The sequence below is a fragment of the Anomaloglossus baeobatrachus genome, chromosome 11 (assembly GCF_048569485.1).
Source record: "Anomaloglossus baeobatrachus isolate aAnoBae1 chromosome 11, aAnoBae1.hap1, whole genome shotgun sequence".
Taxonomy (NCBI): Eukaryota; Metazoa; Chordata; class Amphibia; order Anura; family Aromobatidae; genus Anomaloglossus; species Anomaloglossus baeobatrachus.
The window spans coordinates 183,729,107-183,744,375 of NC_134363.1; the positions used below are offsets into that span (position 1 = coordinate 183,729,107).

At 47.3% G+C, this 15,269-nt stretch overlaps 1 protein-coding gene across 4 annotated transcripts in view; it reads left to right on the forward strand.

Moving 5' to 3' along the window:
* Positions 1–15,269, forward strand: part of CLSTN1 (calsyntenin 1) — a 171,630-nt gene that overhangs the window by 27,080 nt on the left and 129,281 nt on the right. For all 4 annotated transcript variants that reach the window (XM_075328274.1, XM_075328272.1, XM_075328273.1 and 1 more), the window contains exon 2: positions 3,441–3,563. In XM_075328274.1, coding sequence (XP_075184389.1) covers positions 3,441–3,563 — 123 coding nt within the window. The remainder of the gene's footprint in view (positions 1–3,440; positions 3,564–15,269) is intronic.

Below are 15,269 nucleotides of genomic sequence, written 5' to 3' on the forward strand. Positions count from 1 at the left end.
AATCCGCAGCTATCCATTGCTGCGGTATTTCTGCGGAGCTGTTGCAGTAAACCTGCGGAAACAGTGCGGATTACGGGCGGAATTCCTGCCCTGTATCTCCATAGTGGAGGATCGGGAATTACAGAGATAATTCTGCATGAATAATAGACATGCAGTTACGTGCGGCTGCAGGAAATCCACAGCATATTCCGCAGCCATAAAAACCTCAGCATTGATACAGCACTCCCTAATCCCAGAGGATAACATGGGGAGTGTCCGTACTTGCGTAAACCCGCGGATTTATCTGGAAAATCTAGAAAATCAGCGGGTTTTCCGTAGCAAATTCCGCGGTTACTTTCTCCCGTGGGCACATAGCCTTAGGGCGCAGTCACACAGCCGTATGACATGTTGGAAGATTGCCTCACCATTGCACTGGCCGGCAACTCTCCTGACAGCTGCATAGAAATACATGCTGTCATGCTCGGGTCAGGAGAGCCACCGTCCAGTCTGAGCATTGCGATGCGATCCTCGGACGAGTCATACGGCCGTCTTCCTGCACCCTTACCTCTCAGATCACATTCACTTCAATAGTAGCTGAGCTGCAGTACCTAGAATGGCCACTACACAGTGGAAGGTGGCGTTTTGGCTCCGGACTCTGTTTACATCCACAGGCTCTGCCCACAGCTGATTAGTGTCGGACCCTACAGATCTGTGGATAGCTCATCAGTATATATGTCCTGGACAACCCCTTTATTGAGATAAATCTCTGAGCAGTGATAAGGAGGTTGGAGCTCTATATTGATCCCTTTTCTGGAAATCAATATGGTAGATCAAGATCTGACTTCCCGTATGAGATCTTCCCGCTTCCATCAATGACAGCGGAAGAGTTATTATATTTCTTCTTCAGTAATATAACTGGATATTTTGTACTTTAACATTTAAAGGGTTATTCTAATCTAAAAGATCCTAACCCAATACGTAGTATGTGTAATAATATTAACAAATATGTACAATTAGAAATGTAGTATAGTTCTCCCGATTAGCGATGTCTCTTACCCCATGTGCAGGGCATTGCAGCTTAGGTATTCATGGTTACGGCCACTCATAGTGATAGTTGTTGTGGTTGTAACCATGGATATCTATGCTGCAATGCCCTGCACATGATGTAAGAGACATCGCTAATCAGGAGAACTATACTACATTTCTAATTGGAGGTATTTGATAATATTATTACAGCTATTACATATTGGTATAGGATCCTGGAGATGGGGATAACCCTTTAATACCCAGTTTCCTAGGCCCAATTACAGTTTGCAGGTTAACAATAGCCAAGCCTTCTGTCCAGAGAGATGTGTAATACCACGCATACAATGTACAGCACAATGCACACAATCAGTCCTGGCAATACTGCAGTATGTGTGGTATCGTGTGTGTGCATGAAGACTCTTCTCCAGCCATTCTGCACATTTTCCAGCAATAACCTCCTGATCAATGGTGCAGGCGGGCGAGGCAGCAGACGGGTCACCGGGTCATCACATGATTGCAGCAATCATACAAATTGTAGAAACACTGATTATTGTAGATAAAGGCATCCAGATAATTGGCCTTAAGGAACCATCACACATAACGAGATCGCTAGCGAGATCGCTGCTGAGTCACGGTTTCTGTGACGCAGTAGCGATCCCGCTAGCGATCTCGTTATGTGTGACATCTACCAGCGATCAGGCCCCTGCTGTGAGATCTCTGGTCGTTGCAGAATGGTCCAGGCTATTTTCTTCAAAGGCGATGTCCTGGTGGGCAGGACACATCGCTGTGTTTGACACTGTGTGACAGGGTCACAGTGAGATTGTTATACAGGTCGCTACTGTGACCTCTATGTTCCTGCATCGCTGGTAAGGTCTGACTGTGTGACATCTCACCTGCGACCTCCCAGCGACTTACCAGTGATCCCTATCAGGTCGCATCGTTTTCGGGATCGCTGGTAAGTCGTTGTGTGTGACTGGGCCTTTAGTATTGCTCCGCTCAGGACAGTGCACTATGGAAAGGTTTAGTTAATTAGTATTAATCACTTGTATTCAGATTACATTATTTAAGCTGCATTTACAGTGATAGATTCCTCTGTTCAGTGATAACACAAGGTGCTAGGCATAAAAAGGCTCTTGTGTGGGACCAAAGATCATTGATCACTGGGGGTCTTAAGGGGGCTTTACACGCTACGATATCGTTAATGTTTTATTGTCGGGGTCACGTCATTAGTGACGCACATCCGGCGTCATTAACGTTATCGCAGCGTGTGGCCCTTATGTGCGACCTAAAACGATCGCAAAAGTGGCAAAAATCGTTGGCCACGGAGAGCTCGTTCTAAAACCAAAAATCGTTCACCTCTCATTAGCGATGTTGTTCCTCGTTCCTGCGGCAGCACACATCGCTACGTGTGACACCGCAGGAGCGACGAACATCTCCTTACCTGCCTCCACCGCCAATACGGAAGGAAGGAGGTGGGCGGCATGTTACGTCCCACTCAGCTCCGCCCCTCCGCTTCTATTGGACGCCTGCCGTGTGACGTCGCTGTGACGCTGCACGTCCCGCCCCCTTAGAAAGGAGGCGGATCGCCGGCCATAGCGACGTCGCAGGGAAGGTAAGTAGTGTGACTGGGGAGCGCGATTTTGTGCGCGACGGGCAGCGATATGCCCGTGTTGCACAAACGATGGGGACGGGTACGCACAATAGTGATATCGCTACCGTGTAAAGCCCCCTTTACACCTTGGACCCTCAACAATTTTGACACTGAAGCTCTGAGTCCCCACCTGAATGGAGTGGATGCACAGCACTCCTGCATTCATTGTCTATGGGACTGCCGGAGATAAATGGCGCAGTCCTGCGCATGCTCAATCTGAGTCTGGAAAGCTCTGACATCAATGGGACCGCAGCCAGATGAGGGATGGATAAGGATGTGACATGCCCGATTTCGGACTGCCCATCGCTTTGTTTCCCCTCGGGGAGGCCTGAGATCGGCTCTCTTAGAGAATACAGGAGCCCTAGGAGACAGGAGCGCTCCTGTGTATGGGAGAGCCGGCCGAGATGGCGGTCTGAAGTGTACGGGGGATAAGGATAGCGGAGGACAAAACCAACCTGGTGCAGTTCCTTTTAATGTTTATAATTTTCCAATCTTTGATGTCAAACAAAGATATTGAAAACTGAGGAATTGATGCAGAGAGTAGAGAAAGCTGCCGCTTCCATTATCAGGAGAAAGCTGCCGCTTCCATTATCAGGAGAAAGCTGCCGCTTCCATTATCAGGAGAAAGCTGCCGCTTCCATTATCAGGAGAAAGCTGCCGCTTCCATTATCAGGAGAAAGCTGCCGCTTCCATTATCAGGAGAAAGCTGCCGCTTCCGTTATTTAGTAACCGGACATTTCACTCGCGGTCTCATTTCTCATTGTTTTTCTCTCTTTTTCTGCAGTGAATAAACACAAGCCATGGATTGAGACCACGTACCACGGGATAGTAACAGAAAACGACAATGCGGTTCTGCTGGACCCTCCTCTCATAGCGCTAGACAAAGACGCCCCCCTACGCTACGCAGGTATGAGCCCCCAACACCCTCCTCACAACGCGACTTTCCTCCAGTCCTATGGGAAGTTATACGTGGTTTTTGCATTCAGTTGCCATTTCCATTGAGTGTCCTCGATTCATAGAAGGCTTTTTCTCCTGTAATTGCTGATCTCGGACGTGCTTTGCTGTTGTATAATGCAATGGGGGATGTGCGGTACATGACCCCTCGTACCACCAGGGAACGTTTGATGCAGCTCTCTGCTAAGTGGCGATGATGGTCCTTGGCGTTTGGCCTGGCATTGCGTCCACACACATCATCTCCTCGGTCTCTGTGCCCCTTCCCTACAGAGCGCTCACTGAGCGTTCTGCTTCACTGGCTTCCTAGCCCCGGGTGTGCGAGGCCTCCCTGCCAGACAGCACCACACGAATCAGTGAGGACGCAACTTCTCCATTGTTCCGCTCCGTTTGTCAGCAAATTGTTCATATAATCTTATTCGATCTCTTTATTCCTACAAGACCTGTCGGAGCAGCTTGTGGTATCTTGTAGTGTTGTGCGCGGGTCTGGGCTAATCCTATAACTGTTTCTGGACTAATTACTAAGGTGTGACCTCATTTATTAATGTCCTTATGTAACATTAAAGCCCCCTTCACACGTCTGTGAAAATCACGCTCGTGTTTCATGGACGTGTCAAAGGTGCGTTTTCCCCTCCGTGTGCCATGTTTGTGGCACATGCGTGTTCTCCGTGTGTTATACGTAATAACACACGGAGAACGGAAAGCCCCGCCTTACCTGCATCATCCGACGCTGTCTGTGGTGCTGACTGACAGTGTCCGGCACAGGCCACGCCCCGCTGACGCTGCTTCCGGCCCCCAGTGAAGAAGATGCGTTGTTCAAATTCACTGGGGGACGGATGCAGGTGACAGCCGCGGCAGAGACTGCAGGGACGGTGGAGGTGAGTTTGTGGTTTTTTATTTTTAACATGACACGTGTGCTTCTCCAGCGCGTGTCACGTGGGCCCGCATCCACACTACATCCGTGTGGAACGTGTGCGGGCCGCGTAACACCTGTGCTGCTGTAGAAACACGGACATGCATCCGTGTGGAGCACACGGGCCATTGGCTGCACACGTGCATGCACATAAACCCATTGGTTTTAATAGGTTTACGTGTGCCTGTGTCTTCAGTACATGCGGGCACGGACCCAGCACATACCGGAGACATGTGCGTGTGAAGGGGGCCTAAAAGGGTACATGTTAGAATCTCTTTTTTTTTTTTTAATTAACAGATGGGCAAAATTAAATTGTCTGTCATAAATTGTCCTTTGTGTTGTTAACCATTTCCACTGGTGAGGGGGGATCGTCACTTTAAAGCCTCGGTTCCATTTGCGTTTTGCAGGGGCGAGTGCAATCCGGGGCTATGTTCACACATTCACACAGGGCTTTTTTGGTAAGTTTTTGCTGCGTTTTTTTAGCTGCAGATTTGCCTTGGTTTTATGCAAATCCACGCTAATAAAAAGCTGCTTTTTACAGTCCAGGCAAAGTCTGAGATTTCTGAAATTTCATGTAGACACACACACAAACACATCAGGTTTTTTCCTGACTGTTTTGTCAATTACCTGCGTTTTTGGTCAGGTTTTTGAAGAATCAGCATGTCAATTCTTTGCTGCGTTTTATCATTGATAGGCTGTGTTCACACAGGGCTTTTTTGGTAAGTTTTTTTTCCTGACCAAAACCAGATCTTGTGGCAGGAAATCTCCTTTGAGTCATCTGTGTTTTTGGTCCTTTTTGTGCGTTTTTTTTAGTGGCGTTTTTGCTGCAGATTTGGTGCAGATTTGCTGCTTTTTTTCTACAAAATGGGTTGTATCAATGAAAAAAACGCAGCAGATCTGCAGCAAAGAATTGACATGCTGATTCTTTAAAAACCTGACCAAAAACGCATGTATATTACAAAAGAGTCAGGAAAAAAACCTGATGTGTTTGTGTGTGTGCATGAGATTTCAGAAATCTCATAGACTTTGCTTAAACTGTAAAAAGCAGCTTTTTATTAGCATGGATTTGTATAAAACCAAAGCAAATCTGCAGCTAAAAAACATACCAAAAAAGCCCTGTGTGAACATAGCCTTACAACCCATTTTGTAGAAAGAAAGCAAATCCGAACCAAATCTGCAGCAAAAACACCACTAAAAAAACGCACCAAAAATGCGGATGACTCAAAGGAGATTTCCTGCCAGAAGATCAAGTTTTGGTCAGGAAAAAACTTACCAAAAAAGCCCTGTGTGAACATAGCCATAAAACATCAGATTGCACTCGCACCAGTGCAAAACTCTGGGCCAGTGTCCAGCTGCGTTTGGTGGCAACTCTTGGCTCACATGCACCCATACAAATCTATGGGTGTGTGTGAAACATCGCACTGCACTCGCGTGTCATCCGACCGCAGTGCGATGTACGCAGAGACCGGTTGCAGAGTAGAGGGATAAAGTGCTCCCCCTCCCTCCGCAGCTGTGATCTGATCGCAGTCTGGAGTCGCACAGATTGATGGCAGAAATGTATCCTCAGCTCAGGAATCTGATTTTCAGCAAACGATACCGTCCATCCCTTGCGTTTGTGTGTTTTCTGTTAGCAGCCGGTCAGGATACCTCTCCTGTCGCTGTGAATATTACATTTGTGCATTAAAAAAATAAAACTTTATTTAGCCGCGGTAGATAAACACTTTCTCGCCATCACTATCCTGGGGATACAAATAAAGCCCCAGATTCCTGCTAACAGACGCCCAGTATGAATTTCTGCTCCATAGAAATGTGTGACGCCGGCAGAGAGCACATTCCCAAAGAGTTGAATCAGCAGGCCCTTTCATGTCACCCTGGTAAACAATATGGCCTTGTTCTGTCCCTCCCCCCGGAGAACAAATAGCCGCGGCTTTGTCCGGCCTTCCCCAGTAGGTGTTTTGTGTTGAGTGTAAATTGCGAGAAGCCCATTAAGTACGGCTGAAATGTTTTTGTGCTGGATCCAGTTGCACAGACATGTTAATCTGCTTAGCAGTCTCTCACGTCCCAGGCCCGCATGCATTGCCTGCCCGAAAATGAGACCCCCCCCCCCTCCCCATCGGGCTCTCTGTGCTGCTGCACTCCCTGTTGGATGGGACTGTGTCTTCATATTGTTCTCCATCCATTGTTTATGGTTCATTATTTCGCCAACATATTCCAGGGCGATGTATGCAGAATGCAGTTATTCAGAACTATAAGGCCTTGTGTATATTGGCTTTATAGGTTCTGACTTGTACATAGTTTAAAGGGATTAACCTGTTTTTCACTGGACATCTCTAATCCATAGGGGGTCCGATCGGCAGAGTGGGGGATTTTTATCCCTGGTATAATGTGCTTGCTCGCAGTCCGCTCCATTCATTCCCTATGGGCTGCTCATTGGGGATAAAGGTTCCCCAATCTCCTGATCAGTCCCAGTGGTGGGACACCCACCGATCCGCACGTTACTAGCTTCCCTGAGGATAGATGACAACTTGTTTTCACTGGACAACATAGTTCACGTATAACCCCAATGCAAGCATAAACTGTAATGTGAACAGGGTCTTAAAGAAACGCAGGAGAGATAGAACAAATACATGGAGCTTTACGACAACGACTCAGTGATACGGAAAGAAACTGAGACTGGAAGTGTTGGAGAACCAAACATCTTGAAAGATGAAGTATTTGCTGTGATAAAGATTTAGTCAAAAAATAAAGCCGCTGGATGTGACAATATTCCGATACAGCTAATAAAGTCGTCTGAGGTTATCACACGCCTGTGTCAACCAATATACACAACTAGTAAATCGCCCAAGAACTAGACCAGATATTCAGAAGAGGGAAGATGCTACAGACTGCAGAAACGGACTACTGCTCTCATACCTCATCCCAGCAAAATACTACTGACGAGCCTACAAAGATGGCTGCAGCCTCAGGCCTCTTTCACATATCCGTATTTTGCATTAATGTTTTATCAGTATTTAGATGCCAAAACCAGGATTGGAACTTCCAGAGAACGATAATTAAAAGTCTGACACCTTTTCTGTGTTTTGGAGACACTCCTAGTTTTGGCAGCCAAATACTGATGAAATACTGATGCAAAATACTGACGTGTGAAAGAGGCTAAGGCTATGTGCCCACGTTGCGTTTTTAGGCTAGTTTCACACTTGCGTTGGGCGAAATCCGCTGGGTCCGTTGCTGCGTCGTTTTGACGCATCCGTTATTTTTGTGGTGTCAATGGATGCAACGGATCCGTCATTTCACAGTAATCCATTAGCTGATTCCTGTGAAATAACGGACTGTTGCATCCATTTGGCGTCCGTTAGGCGTCCGTCTAACGGAATGCGTCGGCTCTGTTTTTTTTTTTCTTTTTTCATTTTTTTCATTCTGGGCATGCTCAGTAGAAATTAGCGGAATCCAGCAGCGGATTCTGTTGTTAAGCACTTAGCAACGGAATCCGCTGCCATAGGGAACCATTATAAATTTTAACGGACGCAACAGAATCCGCTGGTTGGCGTCATTTTGACGCAAGCATTTAACGTTACATTCAGCGTTGCTTCCGCTCGGCGTCGGCCAACGGAAGCAATGCAGGTACTTTTGGCACAATCCGTCATCAATGCAAGTCTATGGGAAACAGCGGAATCCGTTAATGGATTCCGCTGTTTCCCAAGACAGCGGATTGCGCCAAAAAAAAATAACGCAAGTGTGAAAGTACCCTTACATGCGTTTCCGCAGCTTCTTCAGCTGCAGCGTTTTAATGCCAATATGCATGCGTTTTGATTTCCAAGCAAAGTCTATGAGAAATAGGGATTTCTTGTGCGCACTTTGCTGTTCAAAACGCTGCTTTTAATTTGCATATTTTGGGGCAAAAACTCAGCGTTTAAAGAAGCAGCGTGTCAATTGTTTTTGCCATTTGAGCTGCGTTTTGATAACATTAGAGTCAATTAGAAGATGCAAAACGCATTCTACATCAAAATCCTAGCGTTATACATGCTTTTTAGATGCAGAAAACAAGTGTTTTTGACAATTTAATTGCCTGCGTTTTGACATTAAATTTGTCCCTTTACACACACACACAGTCCGACAATTAAAATTAAGAAAAACATTAATTTAACGTTATTTTTTACATAAATATTAACAAACATTTATCATTTTAATAAAATCAGCTATTTTGTTTATGATTATAATCTTGCTATTTGTAATCATTTTTTTCCATTTTTTTTCAGTGTTTGAATGTTAAAACTTTATTTAGCATTGTATTTGTCATCAAAACGCATCTGACTAAGCAATGAAAAAGCATGTAAATCGCGGTAAAAATCCGGTAAAAACGCACAAGCGTATTTACAGCGTTTTTGTGGTCAAAATCAACTTTGACAAATACCATTTCTGCCAAAGGGTGCGTTTAGAACTGCAGCTACCACGACGCAACGTGGGTACATAGCCTTAGGCCATGTACCCACGCTGCGTATATTGACACAGATTTTCAGAAATCTGCAGCAAAATCTGCATGTCCATTGTGAAGCCAGCAAAGTCTATGAGATATCAGAAGTGCTGTGCCCATGTTGAGTATTTTCCCTTGCATATTTGGTGCAGATTTCTTTTTTCCTGCACCAAATCTGCACCAAATACGCAAGGGAAAAATAAGCAACGTGGGCACAGCACTTCTGAATTCTCATAGACTTTGCTGGCTTCACAATGGACATGCAGATTTTGCTGCAGATTTCTGAAAATATGCGTCAAAACTGCACAGTGTGGGCACTGGGCCTTACTGTGACAAGGAGCTGCCGGAGGAACAAGCAGGATTCAGAAAAGGCAGAAGAACAAGACATGTAATTGCTAACTTTAGATTGATGAAGGAAATGGCAAAAGAATATAACAAGGAGGTCGATTTCTGCTTCATGGACTATAACAAGACCTTCGACTGTGTTGATCACCAGAAACTTTGGAATATCATGAAAGATATGTATGTGCCAAACCATCTGATCAGCGAACCTTGACATCCACCAAGAAGCAACAGTCTGAATGGAAAGCGGTGCCCCGGCATGGTACAAAGTAGAGCGGTGCGTCAGACAAGGAGGCGTCCTGTCACCATTTCGCTTCAATTTCTGTGCAGATGCTATTTTCAGGAGGGCTGGACTTGCCAAAAAAAGAAGGACTGAAAATTCCTGGACGAATCTTCAACATTCTTAAATATTGATAACAACTTGCGTAGATGGAGTGAAGGACTTATTACGGAGGTCAAGATGGAAAGCTCAAACATGGGACTCCTACTCAATATCAAGAAGGCAAAGATATTGATTACTGCCAGTTATGATTGGGACCCATTAAAGATAAAGATGGATGGTGACGAAGTGGAAGTTGTAAAGGACTTCAACCTACTCGAATCAATGATCACTCAAGATAAAGCAACAACACCAGACGTCAATAGGAGAATGGCTATGGGCAAGTCAACAATGAAGTCACTGGACAAGGTCCTCAAATCAGGAAATCAGGGGACATTTCACTGATGAAGACACAGCTCGTACATAGTCTGGTCTTTTCTGTAGTAACATATGGATGCGAAACCTTGACAATGAAGAAACAAGTCAGAAGAATCAACGCCTTCAAAATGTGATGCTGGGGAATGATATTATCAATACCCTGGATGGCAAGAAGAACAAACAAATCTGGAACAAACTAAGCTGGACCGGTCACTCGAAGAAAGGATCACCAAACTACGACTTCATCATATGAAGAGAGCAATCACTGGAGAAGACATCCTGGTCGGAAGAAAAGGAAGACCAGCAATCCGATGGCTTGATACTGTCAAGATAACGACGGAACAGACCGTGGTGGACCTATCTATGCGAAGAAGACCGTGGTGGACCTATCTATGCGAAGAAGACCGTGGTGGACCTATCTATGCGAAGAAGACCGTGGTGGACCTATCTATGCGAAGAAGACCGTGGTGGACCTATCTATGCGAAGAAGACCGTGATGGACCTATCTATGCGAAGAAGACCGTGGTGGACCTATCTAGGCGAAGAAGACCGTGGTGGAGCTATCTAGGCGAAGAAGACCGTGGTGGACCTATCTAGGCGAAGAAGACCCTGGTGGACCTATCTAGGCGAAGAAGACCCCGGTGGACCTATGTAGGTGAAGAAGACTTGGCTTGATACTGTCAAGATAACGACGGAACAGACCGTGGTGGACCTATCTATGCGAAGAAGACCGTGGTGGACCTATCTATGCGAAGAAGACCGTGGTGGACCTATCTATGCGAAGAAGACCGTGGTGGACCTAGCTAGGCGAAGAAGACCCTGCTGGACCTATCTAGGCGAAGAAGACCCCGGTGGACCTATGTAGGTGAAGAAGACCCTGGTGGACCTATCTAGGCGAAGAAGACCCTGGTGGACCTATCTAGGCTGCACAAGACCAATCTTCCTACAGAGCAATCGCCCATCAAGTCGCCATGGAAGATAATTCAATCCCCAATCAAACATAAACTGTAATATGAACAGGGTCTTACAGAAACGCCACTTCTAGGGGAGACTTTATGGCTCTGTATTGCTGCACAGTGCGGGGGCCTTTGCACACATCTCTGCCATGTGCATGAATCTTGAAGGGGCTGCTGGGTTACGAAATCCCTCTTTCATACCCCCTGTTACTGGTGTGTAAGTTAATATTTGGGGGGGTTTCATCTCCTAGTAAGTGACTTACATATTAGGAGCTGTTACCCTCGCTCAGGAGGGCCTGTCCTGCATTACACAGACCTCCCATTGACTTGACTGTACACTGTGTAATACTTTGTTTTCCCTGAGGTGGCGCTGTGGGAAATTGAACATTTACTGCCCGGTTTTCCAACACATGGCAGTTAATGCTGCGATGTCACTTTGTAATCTTCTTTCTGGACTGTAGCAGGGGCATTACACAGCATTTCTGCTCTCACAAAGCCCACCGGTGACTAGAGGCGATGGCCTCAGTGCACTGTGAGGTCCCGTGGATAAGGCTGTGCAGTGTAATAGCCGTCCGGAGGCACGGTGCGCTGATATGCTGCGCCTCCTCTAATATATTGCATTAGGCCTACACAGAAGTTATATTTCTTCCGCTCTGTTGCCCGCAATTTGCACTTTGCTTTGATTTTTGTGCTCTTGATCTTTAATGCTGCAAAACCATAATACGTTGATTTGTGCAGGTCACACATCACAGTTTTGCTTTGTGATAATCCCAGTTAATTTGTCTGCAGATTTTTTTTTTTGTGTATTTCCAGTTAATTTGTGTCTTTGTTACAGTTAAACACATACAATTACATTCCCGTAAGACAGATGGGGCGACCGGAGACGGTTTATTTTGGAGCTGCAGTATTAAGTTACAATCACACAAAATATTTTGGGCTCCTGAACGTGTTCCCGTCGTCACACCCAGCGCTGCAATTCTAGTTATCTCCACCGCAGCCCTAGTATTAGGCTTCCATGCTGCGGGAGAGGGGATTAATCCGGTGGATTTGTGGGGTCTTTCCAGCAATGAACTCTGTGTATTTTATAGTTTTTATTCGTAATTAAATTCCTGGTTCCAGAGCCCCAAACTCAGGATCGCTGGGGTCCCTCAGCCACTAGCAAACTCCCGTATGGAGAGGGAACAGATTTTTTATTTTTGGGAATACCCCTTGGAAGAGTCAGTCATATTTTGGGATTGGAGGATTGAATCCCACCGGGCAGTTTTCCATGGGGGAAACATTGCTGTCATGTCGGGGTCATCACGTGCCGCACATAGGTGTCTGCGCAGGAGTCTCGCACTCTGGTTATACATGTTTTTTTTCCCCCCCGTATCTTTTGGATGCCGCCAGCTCTCCCCGATGCTCATAGGTGATTCGGTTTTAACATTTCTAAAAGGAATGAAAGACGACTCCTTGAAGTGAAGGAGGAAAGGACTTTGAGAACTGCCGGCAGTGGAAGAGAAGCCGTGGCTGGAATATCAATGAGGCCACATTATTGCCTGTCTTACTGCAGGCTGGAACATGTGATCGGAGAATCAAAGGCTCCCGTATCCCACCCGGGACCCGGCGCCTCGTTCCACCATCGCCTCCTGCACATTATTATGCTCTTTGTTGCTGTTGTGAGCAGCGAGCGAAAACCCAGCGTCGGGAATACACGCCATACTTTATAAACGCTGCAGCTTTTATCACTTGCTTTTTTTTTTTCTTTTTGCTTTTAACTCCCCACTTGCCCTGAAGTTACAATCTAGGTGTCTATATTTCCGCTCTTCATTTTTTCCCCCCGTTTTTGGCATTTTTTTTAATTCAGTTCTGATTTTTCTGAAGATCTGACCATCATTGTACATGTTGTAAGACCACATAGGAGAGATATAAGACGTCTATGGAAATGATTTATCAGCCAATGTGAACTTGTTGAGAAGATGAATTTGCAAATGTGAGAAAAGATCAATATAAGCAAGTACCATATTTTTCATTTCATATTATAAGACGCACCGGATTATAACACGCACCCGAAATTTAGAGATAAGAAAAGTTAAAAAATACTTTGGTGGTGTCTTACCAGAGGGGGGCAACAGCGGTGGTAGAGTGGGGTCACAGGAGGCAGGGGCGGTGATGGAGTAGGGGGATGTGCTGGCTGCTGTGCTGGCTGCGGTAGGGGCTGTGCTGGCGCCATGCTGGCTGTGTGGAGCAGTGCGGTGGGTGTCACAGCTGCTCTCTCGGCGGTGCGGGCTTCAAAGAAATGGCGCTCAGAGTTGCCACGTGCGTAGATTGAGCTCTCAGCTCAATGACAAGCCGAGCTCTCATCTGTACATGCGCCACCTCCAGGTGCCATTATTTGAAGCCTGCACCGCCGACAGAATATTTGGGACACTCTCCACACCGCCCTGCTCCGCACAGCCCCCACTGCAGCCCCCACTGCAGCCCCCACCGCAGCCCCCACTGCAGCCGCAACCGCAGCCCCCACCTCAGCCGCCAGCACAGCCCCCACCGCAGCCGCCAGCACAGCCCGCACCGCAGCCGCCAGGACAGCCCCCACCGCAGCCGCCAGCACAGCCCCCACCGCAGCCGCCAGCACAGCCCCCACCGCAGCCGCCAGCACAGCCCCCACCGCAGCCGCCAGCACAGCCCCCACCGCAGCCGCCAGCACAGCCCCCACAGCAGCCGCCAGCACAGCCCCCACCGCAGCCGCCAGCACAGCCCCCACCGCAGCCGCCAGCACAGCCCCCACCGCAGCCGCCAGCACAGCCCCCACCGCAGCCGCCAGCACAGCCCCCACCGCAGCCGCCAGCACAGCCCCCACCGCAGCCGCCAGCACAGCCCCCACAGCAGCCGCCAGCACAGCCACCACCGCAGTTGCCAGCACAGTCCCCGTTCTCCACCTCCCGATAAGCTACATTCACATTATAAGATGCACTCCTTATTTTCCTCCCAAATTTTTGGGAGGAAAAGTGTGTCTTATAATCTGAAAAATATGTTAAACTAGTAATGCCTCCTGACCTGAGGAGGGTAACTCCAGGTAACTGCTTGTTTCCAAAGAGAGACAGTAAAGGAAGAAAGCAGCGTGACGGCTTCTCCATGAGGAGAGTCTCCATCGGCCCAACACATACAAACTACATCTCATCTTCCTCCTTATAGGATATTATTTCCCCAGCAGATTTTTCTTTTAATACTACCCTGCATCTTGCAGATTTTGCTTGCACCAGGGGCCAGTTTTGCTCCAAATCCTTGTCTATATATTTGGGCAGGGTATTGGTTTGGTGCAAGATCTGAATTTGCCTCGACCTGCAGAGATCTGCTTTTACTGGGAAATGCGATTAAGCAGATCCTCTGCCCCGGGTGCAGCACGCCTCGTGCCTTCTTGGAAGTTTCCATTAATCTGTACCCTTAGGCTCCATCTGGGAGGGTGACACTAGTAAAATGGATGATGTACGCTGCTTCTTGGGTCTGGGTTTGGATGCTGAGGCGTGATAGTCAGTAAATTGTATGTGTTCGTCTGGTCTCGGTTCCTGTGTAAATAATATCTTGATCCCTCTGTTCGTCGTTCCCTTACCGCTTCTTTTATCCTCCATCTAGTGGATAATTAGGGCTTAAGGGTTAATAATTAGAAGGCGAGGAGCGCAGGCATTAAGGGCGAGCATGTACTTGTTTTATTAACACTCACGTCTCAAAGGGACTGTTAAGACCCCCCCCATCCACCCCTGTGTCTGGCTTTTATTTGCTCGGCTAATAATTGTCGTTCACCCCCACATATTATCATCCCCACAATGAGGTCACGGCTGTGACTTTGCCCCCTTGTTTTTTTGCTTGCGCTGATGCCTGTGCCCAGCGGCCTCCTCCCTTTCCGGGGTCTCTCCTGGGAGCAGATAAACCCCATCAGCAGACTGTGCCTTCTCCACACAAGGCGACCTCCAGGCCCGGTCTGAGCACAGCCGGCTTGTTAGTAGGAAGCCATGTCTTGTCTTTTTCACACCAATTTCCCTGTGCCACAATGGAGCTTTCTGCGCGTGATGTGGAACATCTGGTCGGGGAGCTCATGCGAAGCCCATCAGATGTAACCCGCCAGAGACCACGCGAGGGGGGCACGTGTCCAACCTGGCATTTATATTCATATACCCACAGACATGACTTCTATGGAGCAGATTCACCATTTCTGCCCGTAATTGGCACCATGGAATAATGTGCACTATCTCCGCTTGGCACTCGCCTCGTCGCAGTATCTCCTATAGCAACTTCTCGCGGTCTCT